The sequence below is a fragment of the Polypterus senegalus genome, chromosome 2, assembly GCF_016835505.1.
Source record: "Polypterus senegalus isolate Bchr_013 chromosome 2, ASM1683550v1, whole genome shotgun sequence".
In the NCBI taxonomy this organism is placed as follows: Eukaryota; Metazoa; Chordata; class Cladistia; order Polypteriformes; family Polypteridae; genus Polypterus; species Polypterus senegalus.
In genome coordinates, this window is record NC_053155.1 from 207,264,932 (window position 1) to 207,286,626 (window position 21,695).

At 35.5% G+C, this 21,695-nt stretch overlaps 1 protein-coding gene across 3 annotated transcripts in view; it reads right to left on the bottom strand.

Moving 5' to 3' along the window:
* atp7b (ATPase copper transporting beta) overlaps positions 1 to 21,695 on the bottom strand; it is a 146,849-nt gene that overhangs the window by 85,857 nt on the left and 39,297 nt on the right. For all 3 annotated transcript variants that reach the window (XM_039745225.1, XM_039745226.1, XM_039745224.1), the window contains 3 exons: positions 16,043 to 16,294; positions 12,743 to 12,906; positions 7,958 to 8,119 (listed from right to left, as the gene is read on the bottom strand). In XM_039745225.1, coding sequence (XP_039601159.1) covers positions 7,958 to 8,119; positions 12,743 to 12,906; positions 16,043 to 16,294 — 578 coding nt within the window. The remainder of the gene's footprint in view (positions 1 to 7,957; positions 8,120 to 12,742; positions 12,907 to 16,042; positions 16,295 to 21,695) is intronic.

Sequence of the window (21,695 nt, forward strand, 5' to 3'; positions counted from 1 at the left end):
GGGTCTGGAACGCAACCCCCGCGATCGAGGAGGGATTACTGTATATCAATATCAATGTTATTTCTTCCAGCTAGAATGAGATGAAGGGTTGACCATTTATGCAAGTCTTGCTTAACTTTTTCCATACAGATGGCGAAATTTTGTTGATAAAGAGCTTTAAGTTTACTTGTGATGTTTACCCCTAGGTATTTAAACTGTTCTCCAATGATAAAAGGTAGGGTGTCTAATCTAATATTATATGCTTGAGAATTCACTGGAAAGAGTACACTTTTATTCAGATTAATTCTGAGACCAGAGATCCTTTGAAATTCTGTAAGTGCTGTTAAAACTGCAGGCATAGAATTTTGTGGGTCTGATATATACAGTACCATATCATCTGCATATAGAGAAATTTTCTGTTCAAGTCCTTCTCTGATAATCCCCTTTATCTGATCAGCATTTCAACAGTGAACCGCCAGTGGTTCAATGGCGATTGCAGATAGCAGTGGTGACAAGGGTCATCCTTGTCTGGTACCACATTCCAGTTTAAAGTAGTCTGAACATATGTTAATACAAACTGAAGCTTCTGGATTGGTATACAGTAGTTTGATCCATTCACAAATGTTTGGGCCAAACCCAAATTTCTCTAATGTAGTGAAAAGGTATTTCCATTCAATCATGTCAAATGCTTTTTCTGTATCCAATGATAATAATATTTCTAGGCTGTTTGACTTTGTTGGTGAGTATATTACATTGAACAAGAGTCGAAGATTGGAAGATAAGTGTCGACCCTTGATAAATCCAGTTTGATCTTGTGATATTACCGAAGGCAGCACTTTCTCCATCCTTCTAGCTATGATTTTTGAGAGTATCTTAATATCATTATTCAGAAGTGAAATTGGTCTGTATGATGCACATTGTAATAAGTCCTTATTTTGTTTAGGAAAGATGGTGATTAATGCTTGGCAAAAAGTTTGAGGTAGAATTTGATTGTCTCTAGCTTCTGTAAATGTTGCTAATAGGAGGGGAGCTAGCTGAGCGGAGAATTTCTTATAAAATTCTGCAGGGTAGCCATCAGGGCCTGCTGCTTTCCCACCTTGAAGTGACTTTATAGCATCTAGTAATTCTGATAGCGCCAGAGGTTTATCCAGTTCCTCCGCACTAAACGTATCTATTTGTGGTATCTGTAATGTATCCAGAAATGTATTAGATTGTGTGTTGTCTTCTTTAAACTCAGTAGAATATAAGGATTTATAGTAGTCTCTAAATGTGTGCATTATATTTTTATGGTCAATGATTTTGTCTCCGTTCGCATTGGTGATTACTGGGATTGGATTGCAAACTTCTTGCTTGTGGATTTGTTGAGCTAAAAGCTTATTAGCTTTCTCCATGTTCATAGTAATGATGTCTGGATTTATAAATTAGTTGTTCAGTTTCTTTAGTTGTCAAGAGGTTGAGTTCTGAATGCAGAGCCTGCCTTTTCCTATGTAGAGCCTCGCTTGGAAGCCTGGCATGTTCTTCATCTATTCTAGTAATTTCACTTTTTAGCTCTGATACTTTCTTGGTTTCTAATTTATTCCTGTGGGAAAGATATGAAATAATCTGTCCTCTTAAGAAGGCCTTTAGAGTTTCCCAGAGTATTCCTGCAGAAACCTCTGAGGATGTATTTGTCTCTAGGAAGAAACTGATTTGTTTGGATATAAATTCTGTACAGTTCTCGTCTGCTAATAGAAGCGGGTTAAGACGCCATCTGCAAGGTGAGTGTGTGGGGCATAGTGACTTTAGCTCCAAGATCAGAGGTGCATGGTCGGAAATAACAATAGCATCTTACTTGCAAGATTTAATCATAGGCAAGAAATTATTATCTATAAAGAAATAATCAATTCTTGAGTAGCAATGATGTACTGGTGAGTAGAAGGAATATGTTCTTGAGTTTGGGTTTAGAAACTCCAAGGGTCTGATAAGTTGTGGTCAGTTACAAATTGTGTAATTGTATTTGCAGTGTTAGATATCATCCCCCCTGTGACAATAGTCCTATCTAAGAGTGGATTTAAAACACAATTAAAGTCCCCAGCCATTATAATTTTATGAGTGTTCACATTGGGAATGGATGCAAATACATTTTTTATGAATTCCTTATCATCAACATTAGGTGCATAAACATTTATCAAAATCATTTTACAGTTAAATAAGTTGCCCATGACCATCACATATCTCCCTTCAGGATCAGATACTACATCTGATGCTACAAATGAGACTGTTCTATGTATGAGAATTCCCACACCTCTAGTTTTCTTTGTAAAGCTAGAATGGAACATTTGGCCAGTCCAGTCCTTTTGCAGCCGGAACTGATCCTTGCTTAGTAAGTGGGTCTCCTGTAAAAATACGATTTTAGCATTTAAGCCTGTTAGGTGAGAGAATACCTTTCTCTTTAATTCGTGATTCAGGCCTTTAACATTTCAGCTCACAAAGTTAACTGTCCCATCATGGAGGCACTGATTCTGAATTATTGATGTCATTTTATAGTCTTAACTGGAAGTGAGACAGCTTTAACCTTAATTTCCTATTTCCCCAAGAGTTATTGCCATGCAGCCTATTGTTACGTTGGTAGTTATAATTATAAGGATTAAAAGGATAGATAAGATATATCCTGCTCTCTTTCTCTCCCCCCACCCCCCATTTTGCCTCCCCACGTGAGGCTGGACCCCACTTCACAAAGTCCCAGTCCTCTGACATACCTAGAGACAGAGCATGTCCAAAGCAAAACAAGCCCCCACGCAGCGGCGTTTTAGGATTAAAAAGTACAGATATCAATTGCCAATATAGTCTAAATACTATATGCCTAAAATATAATCATTAACAAACTATAAGCATAAAATATAATCTTCAGCAATCTTAAAGTATTAAGATAATAAACCCAGGGAATGGTGTTAGAAAGTGGTCCAGGATAAGCATAGTAAGTCTTAATGCAATAATAACAATAACAATAAACCAAGGGTATGATGTTAAACAGTCTCCTTTAGGGTAGTAAAAAAAAAAGAAAAAAAAAAGTTAATTTCTTCCACACACGTCTATAACTGTAATTAAAATATAAACAGAAAGCGTCCAAGTAATGAAGAGGATGTATAATTATAATACCCATATCATCACAAGTGGATCAGACAGTAGGTGGTATCTCCTTGCCATGTCATGACAGGATGCGACTCACTATTGTGTTTCAGAATAGTGTTGGGATCAGCTTTCTTAATTCTTTTTCTGCTTCCTCCTTGCTGGAGAAGACGTAGTATTGGCCTTGAACATCCACTTTCAGTTTGGCAGGATACAAGAGGCTGTATTTGATATCGGCTTGCCGTAACCGCTGTTTAATGTTGTAGAAGGCTGCCCATTTTAGCAGCTGTTGCGGGAGAGAAATCAGGGAAAATACGAATGTGGTTATTTTCAAATATAATCTCGTGCTTGTGCCTGAGGAGTGCCATCACATCTAGCTTATATAACAATCTCTCAAAGCGAACAATAAAAGACCTAGGTCTAAAGGTATTTGATCCACGTATGTGATAAGCTGCTGCTATCTTGGTATTTGATTTAAAGTCCTCTCCAGTTATTTTAGAGAATGGTTCAGCTGCGAATTTCACTGGGTTTGGACTTTCACGATTCTCAGGTAGACCTTTGATTCTAATATTATTCCTTCTGCTTCCATCTTCCAGATCAGCAAGTCTGTCTCAAAGTTTTTTGCATTTGGAATTGGCAGCTGTTACTTTCCTATCAGCATTGGATGCTAGATTTTCAGCTGTTTCAATTCGAGTCGTGAATATCTGCTTAACATCCTCCAGCTGATCGGCAAGTGAGCTCAGTTTACAAGCGTTTTCCTTAATGTGTTCCTCAACTTTATCCAACACTAGCAAAATACCCGCGCTTCGCAGCGGAGAAGTAGTGTGTTAAAGAAGCAATGAAAAAGAAAAGGAAACATTTTGAAAATAACGTAACATGATTGTCAATGTAATTGTTTTGTCACTGTTGTGAGTGATGAGTGTTGTCATATATATATATATATATATATATATATATATATATATATATATATATATATACACACATGTATATATATATATATTTATTTACACACACACACAAACATATATATATACATATCTATACATATACACATATATAACACATATATATCTACATATATACACATACATATGCATACACACATACATACATACACACACATATATACACACAAATACATATATATACATACATATCTACATATATACACACACAGCTATTTCGTATCAGTGCAATACGCTGCTTGTTAAAACGGATAACTCCGCTCTTACGCAAGTCTGCGTGGATATTATGAACTATCGTATTTGTTCAAGTTCTATTTAAATTTTAAATAGAAGGAATTTTTATTTAGTCGACAGAAATATCTTTGGTAGGAATGGTAAAACAGACAGGAATATTATTCCTGAATAAATCAACTCAAACCTTAAACAACTTATAATATTTTGCTCTCCATAAAAATATATCCTGTCTAAATTATACAAGTTAGAAATAAAGTAAACGTTAAAAGAACAAACATTAAAATTTCTTTACTCTTATGTAATTTTATATAAAAATAAACTTAGATTTTAAATATCCCAAAAGATTTTGCTCTCCATAAAAATATATCCTGTCAAAATTATACAAATTCAAATATGAACATGCTGCATAACAAAACCTGGAAATATAAATAAAATGTGTTCCTTTCAGCAATAACAAATCAAATCATTCAGTTGTCTTTGCTCATATGTCATTTTAGAGCTGGACGCCTGGCATCTTTTTGGCAACAGGTTCGTTTATGTTTGGTGTGAGGTTCTGTGTTGTGGAGATTCTCAGGATGGATTGCAGGTGCTCATCAGTGAGGCGACTCCTGTGTGCTGTTTTGTTAGTCTTTATCACTGAGAAGAGCTTCTCACACAGATATGTGCTACCAAACATGCACAAGGTTCGAGCCGCATGTAGACGGACTTTTTGTTCTTCAAAGTCACCAAAGCGCCGTGCAAACTCAGTGCGCGCTCAGTTTATCAGCAAAGTGCGATTTGGGAACACCTTAGTGACGACTTGGTTTAACATTACTTGGCAACAGGGTTGCACTGGTGCATTTGTGTCTCCCATAAAAGCAGCTTCACTTGAAATCACTTTGTGATTGTGCACGGTAAAACGTCCGCTGAAGTGTCAGATTCTTATTTAATTCTTCTGCTTTCTGTATCTTCTGCATTGCATTCAGGTTACCCTGATGTTTTGTCTCATAGTGCCGTCTTAGATTAAATTCTGTAATTACAGCCACATTAGCTCCACAAATGAGACACATGGGTTCAGTAAACATATACTCAGCCTCCCATCGGTTTTTAAAGGCTCTATTTTCAGAATCAACTTTTCTCTTCAGCATCGTGTGAGCTAGCTTCGCAATAACTTGCAGCATCATAAGCTAGACTTGATTAACGTGGTAAGTGTTCGCAAGGCAGCTGAAGCGCTGCATTATGGGATCTGTAGTTTATTGTGTTACCAGCGCTTCATATACCCGGCCATTAATAACAATAATACAGTATATAAAATGATCTCGGGGCGGATATAATTACGCCGGGCGGATGTGGCCCGCGCCCTTGAGTTTGACACATATGGACTAAATAGAACTTGAAAAGATATATTTTTTCAAATGTGATCGCAATTCAGATAGAGTTGACGCAACTACAGCCTGCATGCCTCAATAAGTCATCCTCCCTCGCTCTTACTTTTTACCGCTCATCTAATGAATACACTGAGTATGGCTTTACCAAAACAATCATTGATGGCGAATAAAGTATCCATTATTCGAGTATGTAGATCGGGATATATATATACATATATATATATACCCGCGTATCAGCGAGAAGTAGTGTGTTAAAAAGCTAGAAAAGAAAAGGGAACATTTTAAAAATAACGTAACATGACTGTCAATATACAGTATTTGTTTTGTGAGTGTTACTGAGTGTTGCTGTCATCAAGGATTTGATTATCATTATTTCTTTCAATCAGGTTCGTATTTGTAGGATGTGTTGTGTTCAAGTTACATTCCGTGTTTGTCAATCGCTGTAAAGATGACAGGTTTCTTTCATCGATTCGTTTCTTACTGCATCAATAAACAGCTCGCTTCTTCTTTATCTGAGACCTGACACACTGCATGCACGGTTTTTTACACTGTCTTCCTTTAGCGGGACATTGACTTTTTCCACCGTGTGCTTTGTTTCCGCAGTAGCTGGATTTATGAATATGCTTGTATCAGACGCTTCATATTTTTTGCTGCCTTTTCAATTGTGTAATTCGGTTTTTGTTCAGCGCTCTTTGGAACTGTTGCTTTTTATCTGTGCACTGCGCCAGTTCACGTGAGCCGCTCGTGTACATGCATCGAAGGTTCCCAGCTGTGCTGGTGCCATCTCGTGCGATGTCCATGGCTGTATTTAATGTTACCTTAGTCCTTTCTCTCGCAGTTTCGCTGAGTTTGTGTCAAACACCACCCTGACCATCTCATCTTCCTCTCCATAAGCACAGTCCTTCACCCGTGAATATTTAGTGGGAGTTTGCTATTGGATTGCCGCTGACGGACGGCCTTATATGGGCAGGCACTAAATTACAAACGCCAGCGGAAGCCTGTCTATGAACTTAATTTAAAGTGTAGGTTTACATCGTGCTTTGTTTCCGAAGTAGCAGAACTCATGAATATGGTTGTATATGTCACTCGCTCGCTTCTTATTGTTTCGCTGCCTTCTCAATTATATAATGCATGTCTTCCTGGTTTTCTATGTACTGCGTGATTACGTGGAAGGCGTGATGATGTCACGCGAAACTCCGCCCCCACGGCGTTCAAGATCATCTCCATTACAATAAATGGAGAAAAACAGCTTCCAGTTATGACCATTACGCGTAGAATTTCGATATAAAACCTGCCCAACTTTTGTAAGGAAGCTGTAAGGAATGAACCTGCCAAATTTCAGCCTTCTACCTACATGGGAAGTTTGAGAATTAGTGATGAGTCAGTAAGTGAGTGAGTGAGTGAGTGAGTGAGTGAGTGAGTGAGGGCTTTGCCTTTTATTAGTATAGATACATTTAAAGGCCGCCTCAAAGCGAATATATACGCCAATCTCCGAGTCTTTATTATCCTGCCGCAGCTTCTCACTTGCCTTCTTGCTTTTCCTTATATCACTCTTTATCTCTTGCTTGAGCTCAGCGATCATCATCTTCAGTTCGGACAGATCATCAGTAAAAGTAATTCCAAAGGTGTAATTTTACAGTTCTTAGCTGCTATGAACATTTCTTTAATAGAGAAAGCAAAATGTGGTGTGTTTAAATGTATATTATCTATAGTTTGATAACAGAGCACCTAATGAAGTACTTTCCCAAACTGTTGCAAGCAGTAATCTATAATACAGTCATAGTAGATTATGCATCGTTAAACAGATAATAGTGTTATTGGAAAGTTGAAAAGTATCATTAATTGTTAATTTTATATTGTAACCACCTTAACTGTGCTGTATTGATAATAATCAGGAGTTAATCCTTTCTCAAACTGTAAGGCCCTTATTGAAAGTAACAGCAAATCTCTACTTTGTTTGTTGCTGAGCTAATGTGTTTTAATCTAACACCAGGTATTTATAGCAAGCTGAGACCTAAGGCATGATCAGTGATGTTCAAGACAGAATTCAAAAATTAATGAACGGACACAAAAAAATCAGGGTCATAAAGAAAAAGGCAAGTACAGTAAAGAGCTGCAAAAAGTTTAAATGAAAAATATGCAAGAAAAAGGAACAAATGTCAACAACACAAATTAATTAAATTCACCAGAGGAGGCTAAAAACAAGCACAGAAACAAAAGTTAAAAAATATATATATAATGCATTAAATGTTTCAAATTATGTAAATTATTTTTAAAAACATAAAACATGTAGATTCATACCTCAATGATCCTGATAATATCTCGAGCACCAAGAATTTCTGAATCATATTTAACATGAGCAGTGTTGGTGGCAAGTGCTACAGAGGTATACAATATTCCAGATGTCCTCATTAGTCTTGACTCAATGTTATGGACACAAGAAGCACAGGTCATCCCTGTAATCTATAAAATTAAACACATAAACTATAAGTTCCATGATAAAATAATAAAGAATATATACTGAAATACAGAATTATAATATCTGAATGTCATTTACAGACAAATGTGCACTAATATAATGTAGCCACATTTTTATGACTGAAGGTTAAACTTTGCAGGTAGTTTGAAACCTAGCACAAATTATTTTGCAATCAACTTCAGGAAGCAGATATCAGGTGGTAGAATTACAGTGTGTATATACAGTCAGGACATGACAATTCTCATAATTTTGTCTCTGTACTCCACCACATGGATTTGAAATTAAGCAGTCAATATGCGATTGAAGTGTAGACATCAGCTTTAACCTAAGGGGTTTACTAAACAATATTGTATAAACCATTTAGGAAGCTATTTTTCTGCACAGCCCCCCATTTCCAAGGGCTCAAACATATTTGGACAAACTAACATAATCATAAATATAATGATAATTTTCAATTATCTGGTTGAAAATCCTTTACAGTCAATAACTGCTTTAAATTTGGAAACCATGGACATCTCCAAATGTAGGGTGTCCACCCTAATGATACTTTGTCAGGCCTTTACTGCAGCTGCAGGTACTACTTGTCTGTTGCAATTTCTGCCATCAGTTTTGTCTTCAACAAGTGAAATGCATGTCCAATTGGGTTTAGGTCAGTTGACTGACTTGTCCATTAAAGAATATTCCACTACTTTGTGTTGAAAAGCACTTGGTTTGGTTTCATAGTATGCTTTATCAAATGCCTTCATTGGCCTTTCCAATCATCAAATCTAAACTTTCTGCTTCTTTACTTCTCAATAAACTGGAAGCTTTTCCTCAAGAATGGTGCAATATCCCATTATACATAGTTTAGGACTTGCATAACATGATTCCAATATTGATATTAATACATTGATTTGTACATTATTTATTTTATTTTATCCATAGACTGTACTGTAAGTAAAGCATGAGTACTAAATATAATGCATAAAAGAGAGGGAAACTTGTCACACCAGTGGATCCTAATGGATAGGTTTGTGAGTCTGTCCTATCTGCTAAAGTCAGAATTCAGTGGTACTAGTGAAACACAAGGACCCAATGACCAAAAATAAAATGCAAATAAAAACAAGTTAAAGGTTAAGGAGCTGTTGATTTTTCTTGTGTTATCTAAATAGTTACTTCTTTCAGTTCCTCTATAAGTGAAAATGTATTTTATTACTTCTGGTAGCTCAACTAAAGCAAACAGAACTATTTATTCTGGCAACACATTCTTTTGTTTTTAACAAGAAAAAAATACAGCTTGACAATGACCACATCATTGATATAACTTTTCTAAGTAATGGCTTTCAAAGAAAGATTGATGTGTGTAATGTAAAAGCTATGATTGGAAGTTCTGATTAATTGACAATTTTCTCCTTTGTTGCCATGCATTTTTGTTTCTGGGATGTTCTTGCATTCTGTATCCTGGAATTTGTCCTGCATGCCTATGAGTCGTTATGTTTGCCTGGTGCTCAATTGTTCTATATTCAGGAATGCGATATTCAATATTCTTCTAAATGTCCTCAGAACACCTTAAAGGACTGAAGATCGGCACCAGGAAACATGTAACTACCTGCTTCATATACAAAGTCCAAAACTTGGTATATTCTCTCACAACAATATGAAATATTAGCAAAGGAAACAAGTTTTTTTCCTTTTTAATATGATCACAATTTCATGAATACCTGTTCCTCAAAGAGACAGCTCAAATAACTTGTTTTTCCAAACCATATCCCCATTGTATGTATTGTATCACTGTCTGACAGGCAGTAAACATTACTCTCTCTTGGACTGTTACAACATTTGCAGCGGTTTAGGGTGAAGCAAATAGCGTGCACACAATTTAAATAGTGTACTGATCATTAGATTTATACACTTTATGGCCAGTGGTATAAGCTGTAGCATGCTGTACACTTAATTATTCGTGGCTGCTTTCCAAACTTGAACACCTTTATTTGATTTTTTTAAATCAAATAGATAAAACATATTATGTAGGCACACATTATGCTGAGAGATCACAAAAATACCATTTTCTCATGTTAAATAACAGTGGCGTAATTTTTCTACAGCAAGATTAATAATAATAATACATTCTATTTCTATAGTGCCTTTCAGGAGCTCAAGGCACTTCACAGAGTCTCAAAAAGAACAGAAAGTTATATGTAATATGGGATTCAAATATTTTCTGCATAGTACACTAAAACAGATAAATGCAGAACATACAAAGCATTAAACAGAACAAAAGACAATAAACCAGAGTAAAATGCTAAATTCAAATCTAGAAGAAAAGCCTGAAAAAATAACATCATATAACACACACACAAATTATCCTGGGCATCTGAACAGAGAGGTAAATTGAAAGAAGGGGCAGAACCTCAGGTTAAGTTAAAAGCCTTCCTGAACAGATGAGTTTTAAGCTGTTTTCTAAAAGACTGAATTGAGTCAACTGATCTCATTAATTTCAGGAGGTCATTCCAAAGTCTGGGTGCTATACAGCTGAAGGCCCTGCCACCCATAGAGTGCAGGTTAGTGCGGGGCACAACTAGATTGCCACAATCAGAGGACCTTAGTGGGTGAACAGGAGTATACTGATGGAGAATGTCACTAATGTAGTACGGTGTGAGGCCATTTAAAGCTTTGTAGGTTATTAAATGAATTACAGCAGCTTTGTAAGTCTACATAATTACAGTAGTGGTTTGAACATTTCCAGATAACTCCATGATTATCTTTCTCAGTACAGCAGCTTTTATGTTGAAGTTTTTGTCACCATTTCCTATATTGGCTAGAAAGTAATATGGCAGTTTTGTAGGTTCGATATAATACAGTAAATTTGAAGAAAACGATTTAGAATAGTTTCTGTATAATACATGAAATAAGTATCCAGCACAACCCCAAACATCAAACTCCTCCCCAGATAGCAGCAAGAAAGGGCACTTGGAGAGAGGCAAGGCCGACTGTGTATGTGCATAGTAGGAGCAGCCGAGGAGAGGAAGGTATAGTATGGGTTTAGCGGGTTCGGCTGATGAACAGTCCTTTTCAGGGCTACATCCATTCCTCTGTCTCTTACACCCCTAGGTTGTTACAGTGTTTATAAATGTTGATTCAAAGTGAATGCACTATGCAATAAATATTCCTTAATTGTAACTGCAAAGCTAAACTCACCTGCGATGCAAAAATGCAAACTCGCAATGAAAATTACCTGATACATAAACATTGAATAATTCACGCAAAAGAAAACTATGAAGGGTGCTGTTTTTATTCACCCTTGCAATGTTTCAGTAACAGAAACAGGTTTAAATGGATGAATGAAGATTTATGCTGTGTGGACATCTGACTTCTGGCGTTATGTGAATTAATGGTTAGTATAGTTATCTGATGGTCATCCTGAGGAATTCTAAACCAAAAGCAAAAAGCAGCATTAACACATCCTGTTCTAAACTATTCCTATACAGTACTGACCTTTGCGCCATTTTTTTTTCTCACGCGCATCACCATTAGCTGTCACGAGTGGAATCAATGCAGCCACACTTTGGAGGAGATTGTATTTAATGTTCAGAATTATTTTGTGGAAAACCAAATAAAAGTGCTAAGTATCATGATACTGGCTTTTGCAGATTGATTTTTCTTAAATATAATTTTGAAAATTTAATATATTGCCCAGCCCTACATTATATAACAAGATACTCTTTTTTAGGCCACACAAGAACAGATGACAGGCTGTTACTCCATCATAAAATATATAGTGAACCAAATTAAAGTACTTAGGCTCACAAGCTTACAGCAGTTCTTCCATCAGGAACTACATTCTCCAATAAAAAGAGCAATTTTGGATTAGAAAATCTGAGAACTCCACAGTACATTTTTAACACTGATCTCCTTTTGCAAAAAGACTATTAAAAGATGCATCATCTCAAAAACATTAAATTTTAAGTAATTTATGCATTTAAGAAAATGAACTAACAAACTATAGAAATGATCCCTAAAAGTATAGCCTTAAAAAAATGGACTAACATGTGGTTGAGTGGACAAAAACTAAAATATTATCATATTTAAAAGACAGTATATATTTTTGTGAATCAAGTGTAAATTTACCAAAAGCAAAGCAAAACAATATGTAGTATTAACAGTAAAACTAGGCTTAATAAGCTGAACATGTCTGTGACTAACGGGTTAGAAAATGGATGGATGTCTGTGACTAAACACGATGAAAGAAAACATGCAGACACTTGGTCTCTATTAATACATATAGTGTGCCAGCTGGTAAAGAATATGTGATGGTAAAAAAGTGGCAAAATAGGATACTACACAAATGAAATGAGAAAAAATATTTTTAGGCAATACAGTATATAGTATATACTTATATTATTTAAATAACAAATTATTCCTTTCTAAAAATAAAATTGTCCATATTATAATTAAAATGAAAGAAACACAAGCATAACTGAATGTTGACAGTCTTGCTAAATGTTGGCGACACAAAGCATTAACCTCTCAACTCGTAAACTTGACTATAATTAGCAAAATATTCAGTATTATATGTCAATTACTCCACTACATTGGTTAAAATTCTTATATTAATCTGTACTACTTACAGCAAGATCCAACTTCCCCTCAGTTAGAGATTTGTCATCCATTATAGAGGCACCGAATCCCAAGCTTTTAATTTGCTCGGTTATTTGCAAAGGGTCAATAAACTCTGGTCTGTACTTTACTTCTGCTTTTCCAGCCATTAATGCTACCAGAACTGATGTAATACCTGTAAAAAAAGGAAACTATAGGTAAGGCAACATAAATAACTTATATAGCTATTTACAAATAGTACAAAATTATACAAGCATGTATAACATGAGGAATGTATATACATCACTAGTTGTGTTGATGCATTCATGGCTAGTAGACAACAGCCCCACCGGATGCTTTGTAAAATATGTAAGCACCACTTAACTTATTAAAATGTTTATAAAAACACTCAGCTTTATTTTGTAAATAATTTTTTTAAATTTTTCAATCATATAATGAAAGTAATTAATAATCTAGAAAAATACTGCTTCTTGTAGTATGTGAAATTGCCTTTTTGCTGGGTGCTGCAATCCCGTTTCCACCTAAGGAGCTGGAGTAGTTGGCCTGGCAGTGTTCTATATACTCTTTGATGTGTGTGCACATGTGCAATATGATGCTTTTGTTTAGCAAGAGGGCTTTAGGCACATCACCTATATCAAATAAGGACTGCTTCTTGTTGATTTATTTTTTTAATTGGGCATTTGCACTTCTGGTTCAAGCTCTTTTGGCCAAGTAGCAAACGTTCGTGAATATTTACATAAAGTTTAGAAATTTTGCTCCCCGAAAATTAGCCAAAATAGTAAGTTTGGGGGGTGGGGGTGGGGTGGGGTTGGCGCAAAATTACAAATGCACTTTTCACAATACATTATACTGCATCTTGATTTTCACCTGCTGTATTGGAGTGCCACACTAAATTTGAAAAAGCCGTAAGGAAACCCAAGTGTGCTTCTCCTACTTCATGAAAAAGAAGCCAGTATAATGCACCTGTTTTAAAGAAGCACTGAATCTCAGAGAGGAAACAACAGGTATGTATGTAGAAAATGTTTTTTAACCATTTGTTGGCATCACACTGACCAACAAATATTTTGTTGCAGGTTAATTTTGCGCTGTCAAGCAATTCATTTACCATGTGTGCTCTTTCCAGGTTATTACAGCATGTGCATTTTTATCTCAAAGCTGTTTGAATCTAAACTTGGCATTGTCATTTCAATTTAGGCAGTTCATAGCCAACAGATTTTCCTGAGCAGTGCATGGATAATAAGCTCTTGCTTGACTTATTGTTTAAATCTGTCCAGAGAGGATATACAGATAGCTTACATCTACCGGTCAGTTGCCTCTTATGCTTCCTCGCACTAAGTGTAAAACTAAGGGAGAACAGGGCTTTTACAGATGCTGCACCTTGTCTGTGAAGCTCTTTACCTTATTATATCAAGGAGACACACTCAATTGAATTGTTTAAAACTAGATTGAATACTCATTTCTATTGTCTAGCTTTCAGTGACCTTCACTGATACTGATGGTTGCCCTACTCTTAGTCATTTTCTTTCTTTTCTTTTACTCACCACTGACTGTATTTCATTTTATTGCACTTTATTTCTATTTATTTTATTTATGTTCATTGCATGTTTTAATGTAAAGCACTTTGCTATAGCATTACTGATGTTGTTTTAAATGTGTTCTGTAAATAAATTAACATTGACATTGGCTGTACTTTGTCATGCCATATGGTATCACAATGATCTAATACCAACAAGGACAGACCAGACACCAGCATCCTATTGATTGAATGATTTTTTTGCAATATGAAATTTGAGTGAACTGGCTTGTTTCACTAGTCATTAGCAAAAAGGGCAGAAATATTAGTTAGGAAATTCCGATGTGGTCTAACCACAATGTTCATTCTAAAATATATCATTATACATAACACACAGCATGCTGAAAACTCAAGCGAAAAAACACTGCTCATTATTTCAAAATATGTTAGTGCTAAGAGTGCCCATAAATTTGAGACATGAAAAATATATATTTTTATTTTCACCTCATTGTATCTATGGTGACACCCTGTTCAGGGTTTGTTCCTGCTAGCTTTGAGAGGTTCCAGCAGACCACCGCAACCCTATTCAGGGCTAAGCAGGTTGGAAAATGACCGACTGACTGTATCTATGATAAACAAAACTATAGTCTTACCTGCGAAGAGAGGGGAGCTAATTTGTTCATCTCTTAAATTCCAAAATTAAACATTACTGCCAGTTTACCAGCACCTCTAATTTATGGTCACAAGCTGTAATATTCCAGAGATTAGCAGTTCTACACTTCTCATCTCTAAACTCCCTTAGATACAGTCATTTTTAATAAATCCCATATCTCAGCATATTTCAAGGTCAAACATTACACTAAACTAACTGAATAAAAGCTCACTATTTTAGAATGAAGCACTCCTCCAAATATCACTATTGTTTTCTTTATTGTGTGTCCTGGGCCATCCTTGGCAAATGTAAGGGATAACAAAACTGTCTTGTGAATTTGGCAGATCAAATGAACAATTACTATAAATATCACTTTCAAATTCAACATGTCATTTATTAATAGTTTATATACACATTAAACAAAACCCAAAGCATATCTTAAAAGATGAAAGCATATGAATGAAACTGTACTAAAAAAATGGAACACTTAAGTTACAATCAAAATGTACTATAATCTCCTGAAAATTGCTTGCTTTGCTTATTTGTGAATAACTTGTTAGTCTGATTCATCAATCATGCAAAATTGTACAACAGTTTTATTCAAGATGGATGAATTGTCACACAATTGAAACCAGTCATAGATTTTTATATAATAATGTACAAACTGCACTATTTACAACCTGAGTAAACACAAAAAACATTTTTTAAATGATCACTTTATTTACTGAAAGAAAAAAAAACACCAACACCTATATAACTCATGTGAGAAAGTAATCACCCCCTTAGTCACTCAATCAACCAATGAACCAAATTCAAATCATAAAGGGTTTAATTAGACTAGATACACTCACGCTTGAGTGATGACAGCACTACTGAATCTAAACATCACTTAAACAGAACATTTCTAGCAATGTGAAGCTGGGTGAAAAGCCTAAACAAGCAGCAGCACATGCCTCAAATCAAAAGAAATTCCAGAAGATCTGAGGAAAACGGTGCAAAGTATTGTAAAGTAATAAAACATGGACACCTAAAAATTAAACTGACATATACTGTGTCTCTGCACACATGTTACCTTTTCTTAAAAGCAAATATTAAAGAATTTCATCCTCAGTATTTCCATTTAGGCAATCAATGGAGTTTGCTAACCTGGATGTTTCAGCAAGTTTCTTTCAATGGTGGCAATGCAGGATGCACAAGTCATTCCGGTTACCTTTATAAAACACTTCTCTAGTTTCTCCCCTTCAGATGTGAGATTACGTAAAGTTGACTTTTTTGGAAGGAAACCAATAAAGCTATCAAAATTCTGTGATGTGGAGCATTTTGCATCTATTTTCTTCTGGTGTAATTTGTTTTGGCCAGATGTGGTTCTTGAAAGCTGAGTCTCCATAACTGGGTCATCTAGTGTAAATAAAAGATGAAGGAAAAATATTAGCTTTAGAAAGTTAAAAAATAACAAAAATAAATTAAATTAAAATTATTTAAATATATTTTGGTTGGATACCAGGTTTCATCAACGGTTTTTGTTTTCTTGTAAAATATATTTTTGTAAAACAGCATATTATGCCATTTCATGTAATGTAAGGTTATATAATATCAATGTCTGTTACACTAGGCTGCATTATGAAGGATAGGTAATAAAGTTCTATTATTTAACACACAGCCTTTGTTTGGTCAAAAATGATTGACCAATACCTTTCATTCTGAACAATACAAGTTATGCATGTTTAAGAACAAGGACAACAGTGCAAAAATCCAAATAGACAGATAACAACTAAACTCCTGCCTAAAAGTTGAGCCATTGGCAGTTTAACAAATATCTTTACTTGTCTTACAAAAATGTGAACAGAACTATAAACAACGACTTAGGAATAACATAAAGTCGTGCTAGAAAAAACAATGGCTAGGAAGCTAGAAAAATGTATAACATAAAGTGGACTTACTAGCAATGGTTTGTCAAGATTTCAGAGAGCAAAGCTGTAAAATTACACATGCAATTAATTTCCAAACAGTTATCAGTTCATATAAAATTAGAAAATTGATGAAATGAAGATAACGTAGTCACATACAATTTTTTCGTTCCTAAAAGAAGGAGGTTGCCTTGAAAATTTTGAATGTGATAAGAAGTTTCATGATACTAGGTTCAATCATTGTCAAATGTATTTAACCCAATTCTGGGACACAGAATAAAATCTTTCTTAAAATTTAAGTCCAAGTACCTGCAGTACATGAAATTATATTCATCCATCAATGTTTGAAACCTAGTATAGGGTTGTGGATCAGTTGGAGCCTCTCCCATGAATCACTGGGTGCTAGACAATTAATGATATTAGAAATAACATAGTACATCTCCCCAACACTGCGGAACCTCCTAAGCCCCAGTACTCTTGTTATAAACAAATTAAATTCTTTCACCAGGACAGATTTACCTGATTTACATAGAATAATCTCTTAACTGAAACCCTCCACCTGCGTCATTGATCCAATACCAACAAGGTTTTTCAAGGAAGTATCAGGCGTGCTAATTGACAATGTTCTTGACATTGTAAATTCGTCATTAAATATGAGGGTCTTCCCAGACTGTCTTAAGACTGCTGTAGTTAAACCCCTGCACAAGAAAAATAATCTTGACCCCTCTGCTTTTGAAAATGTTAGACCCATCTCTAACCTGCCCTTCTTAAGTAAAATTCTAGAGAAGGCAGTCATTTTGCAATTAAAGGACCACCTCAATAAACATGCTATTCAAGTCTTAAAAATTTTACGCCGTTTGGCTTGCTCTCTCTCTCAGGGATGGGGATCGATCTATTCTTAACTCAATTCTTCTTTTTGTAAAAACTTGATTGCTTTATATGGATTGTAATAAAATTAATAAAAAATATAAAAAAAATAAAAAATAAATAAACATGCTATTCTTGATAAATTTCAGTCAGGTTTTAGAACAAATCACAGCACAGAAACTGCACCCGTTAAAGTAGTAAATGACTTGCGGGTAAATGCAGACAGAGGCCATTTATCTGTTCTCATCCTCCTCGGTCTGAGCTCCGCATTTGACACCATTGATCACAACATTCTTAGAAATCGCCTTAGACAATGGGTGGGCCTCTCTGGCAGTGTCTTAAATTGGTTTGAATCCTACCTGACAGGGAGAAACGTCTTTGTTAATTGTGGTATTCACAACTCAAAGACACATGATATTCTATATGGTGTTCCATAAGGCTGTATCCTGGGTCCGCTGCTCTTCTCAATCTATATGCTTCCGTTAGGTCAGATTATCTCAGGTTACATCGTGAGCTACCACAGCTATGCTGATGACACACAACTGTACTTATCAATAGCACCTGATGACACCGACTCTCTCGGTTCACTAACACAATGTCTTACTGGTATTTCTGAATGGATGAATATTAATTTTCTCAAACTAAATAAAGAGAAAACTGAAATTTTAGTGATTGGCAATAATGGCTTCAATGAGGTTATCAGAAATAAACTTGAAACATTAGGATTAAAAGTTAAGACGGAAGTAAAAAACTTAGGGGTAACTGTTGACTGTAACCTGAATTTTAAATTGCATATTCATCAGACCACTAGGACAGCATTTTTTCACTTAAGAAACATAACAAAAGTTAGACCTCTTATATCATTGAAAGATGCTGAGGAATTAATTCACGCTTTTGCTTTCAGTCACTTAGATTACTGTAATGCACTCCTCTCAGGACTACCCAAAAAAGACATAAATCATTTGAAAACGAGTGCAGAATGCAGCTGCTAGAATCCTAACTAGGAAAAGAAAATCCAAACACATTTCTCCAGTCTTGATGTCACTACACTGGTTACCTGTGTCTTTCAGAATGGACTTTAAAATTCTGCTTATGGCTTTTAAAGCCTTAAATAATCTCGCTCCATCTTATATATCGGAATGTCCGACACCCTATATTCCAAATCATAACCTTAGATCCTCAAATGAGTGTCTCCTTACAATTTCAAAAGCTACACTTAAAAGAAGTGGTGAGGCAGCCTTCTGCTGTTATGCACCTAAAGTCTGGAATAGCCTGCTAATAGGAATTTGCCAGGCTAATACAGTGGAGCACTTTAAAACACTGCTGAAAACACATTACTTTAACATGGCCTTTTCATAACTTCACTTTAACTTAATCCTGATACTCTGTATGTTCAATTCATCATAATAACTATTCATGGTGGCTGTAAAATCCATACTGACCCCTACTCTCTCTTCCGTTTCTTTTTCCAGTTTCTTTGTGGTGGTGGCGCACTGAAAGCATCACGATGCTCCAACATTGATGGACTAAAAGCCAGAAGTCCTTCCGTGAGAACCCTAAATACAGAGGACTGTTTCATTTATGTCAGGTAGAATGCCCAGAAGGGGCTGGGCGGTCTCATTGTCTGGAGTTTTTTTTTTGTTTTTTCTGTCCACCCTGGCCATCGGACCTTACTCTTATTCTATGTTAATTAATGTTCACTTATTTTATTTTCTTACTGTGTCTTTTATTCTTCTATTCTTTATTATGTAAAGCACTTTGATCTACATTTTTTTGTATGAAAATGTGCCATATAAATAAATGTTGTTGTTGTAGGCAGGAACAAAACCTGCACAGGGCACCAGTCCATCGCAGGGTGAGCACATACACCCCTATGCACACAGTAGGTTCAGTTTAGCAACTACAGTTCACCTAACCTGCATGCCTTGGGAGTCTGGGAAGAATCCACATGGACACGGGGACAACATACAAACTTTGAACAGCAGCACTGCCACTGTGTCACTCTTTAAACAACATAAGAATCAAATTGGAATGTGCTTCTCTTTTTGGTTATTTCTTAGGGTATACATTGTGAGAATGCTCTTTGTTAAAGCGTTTTAAAAAATAGTGATTAATTATAATAACAATATTAGTGATTAATTATGATAACAATATTCTGTTCAATGGTGTAAATTGTTACTTAGTGCTGTTATCTCACAAATCCAGAGTCCTGGGTTCAAATCCCATCCAGCAAACTGTAGAGTTTTACTTTTTCTCCATTTCATATTGAATTTTTTTTTTTTTTTTACAGGTACTTCAGATTATTCCCAGATCTCAAACACTATCATTTTAGGTTGACAGGCAATTCTAAATTAGCCTTGTCTGAGACCATGTAAGAATAAGTTGACTAGCAGTTGACTAGCATCCTCTTTAAGACTGGTACCTCCAGTTTACAACATGCGGCTGGCATAAACACTGCCTTCCCTCAGCCATAGACATAAATAAGCAAATCTGGAAAAACTTTTTTTTTCCTTGTAGTATAGCAATATTAGAACAAGGATTTATTACAAAGAAAGGTATAAGCTTAAGATTTTAATTCAGTTAATGTTTGGCACTTCGATTTCATGATATATCTCTTGGTGATAAACATTCACTTCATTTTAATAAGAAAAAACTGTTTATTCTTGTATAACTATTGTGCTATACATGTATTTTTATGGAAGGATCAGACTAGACACAACAAATAGGACCGATCTCAGTTGGGACTTTCTTAGCCTTGTGTGCATGCAAATCATAAATGTGAATTTTATTAAACTATATAAAGAACATTTCAATCTAAAGCCAAATACATTAGCTGTAGGTATATGTACTCTATATTAGATAAACAGAAAAAAAATCTACACTGTTAAACTGTATGTTAAATTTCCAAAAATATATTTACACTATAACCTGGCGTACTGTACATACAATAAAAGCAAGCCCAATTTTTTGTATGTGCACTTTATTACATGTCTAACAACAGCATGCTCCTTCAAGCAAGCTACCAGGTCTACCTCAAGATGTCTTCCTTTGGCACAAGTTCAATATTATTTTTCTTAGATGTACAGATGAGTGAATACTTCATACAGAGATATACAATACAAAATGTAACTTGAATCAGTATAAACATCATCTCACTATTCCATGTTTATTCTGTAGAATCTAATCAGAAATTCTGTTTCTAAACATATATGTATTTTGATTTTTTGATATACTGTCTTGATCCCTGAGGAGAAGTTGTCTTCTTACATGACCTTTGGCAGTCAGAGCGCAGGGCCAAGCATTGTACAACATCCCTGGAGCAATTTTCAGGTTAAGGGCTTTGCTCAATGACCCAACAGAGCAGGATCCTTTCTGGTAGTTATGGGATTTAAACTGGCAACCTTCCACACACCAGCACAGATTCTTAGCCTCAGAGCCACCACCACTTCATTCTTTTTATGGAAAAGGCTAAGACAGAAACTGAAAAAGTTTGTAGGGTATACCAAGGTGTGCCTGAAAAGCTATCGATACTGACTAATCCAAATGTAAACAATCTTACAATATGGAATTTGTTTTATCCTAATCTGTTTCTGCAGTATAAAAGTCTCATCAGTTTGTGGTAGTCATAAGTGTGTGAAAATTTTCTCTTACAGTAATTGGTGCATGATGATTTGCACTGCTTAAATATTCACCAACCTTATCCAATTGTTGGTGCTGCTTTACCCTTTGCAAGGTCATGGTAGAAACAGGACATTTAGTAACCCATGTAGCCTGGTTGCTTTTTTATACAAACAAGTTACAATGTGCAGATACTACTTGCAACGCAGAGACTGGAGATTAAATTAAAGGGGCTGAGAGATGAGAAGCAATCCGCAATTATAAAAGTATTACACATATTCCGAACATGATGATCAGACAGCCATGTTATATTTGTAAAATGTTATCAGAGAGTCAACTGTTCTTTGTAATTGAATTTGACTCACTTTCTACAAAGTTGTCCATTTACTTTTTTATTACTGTGGTAA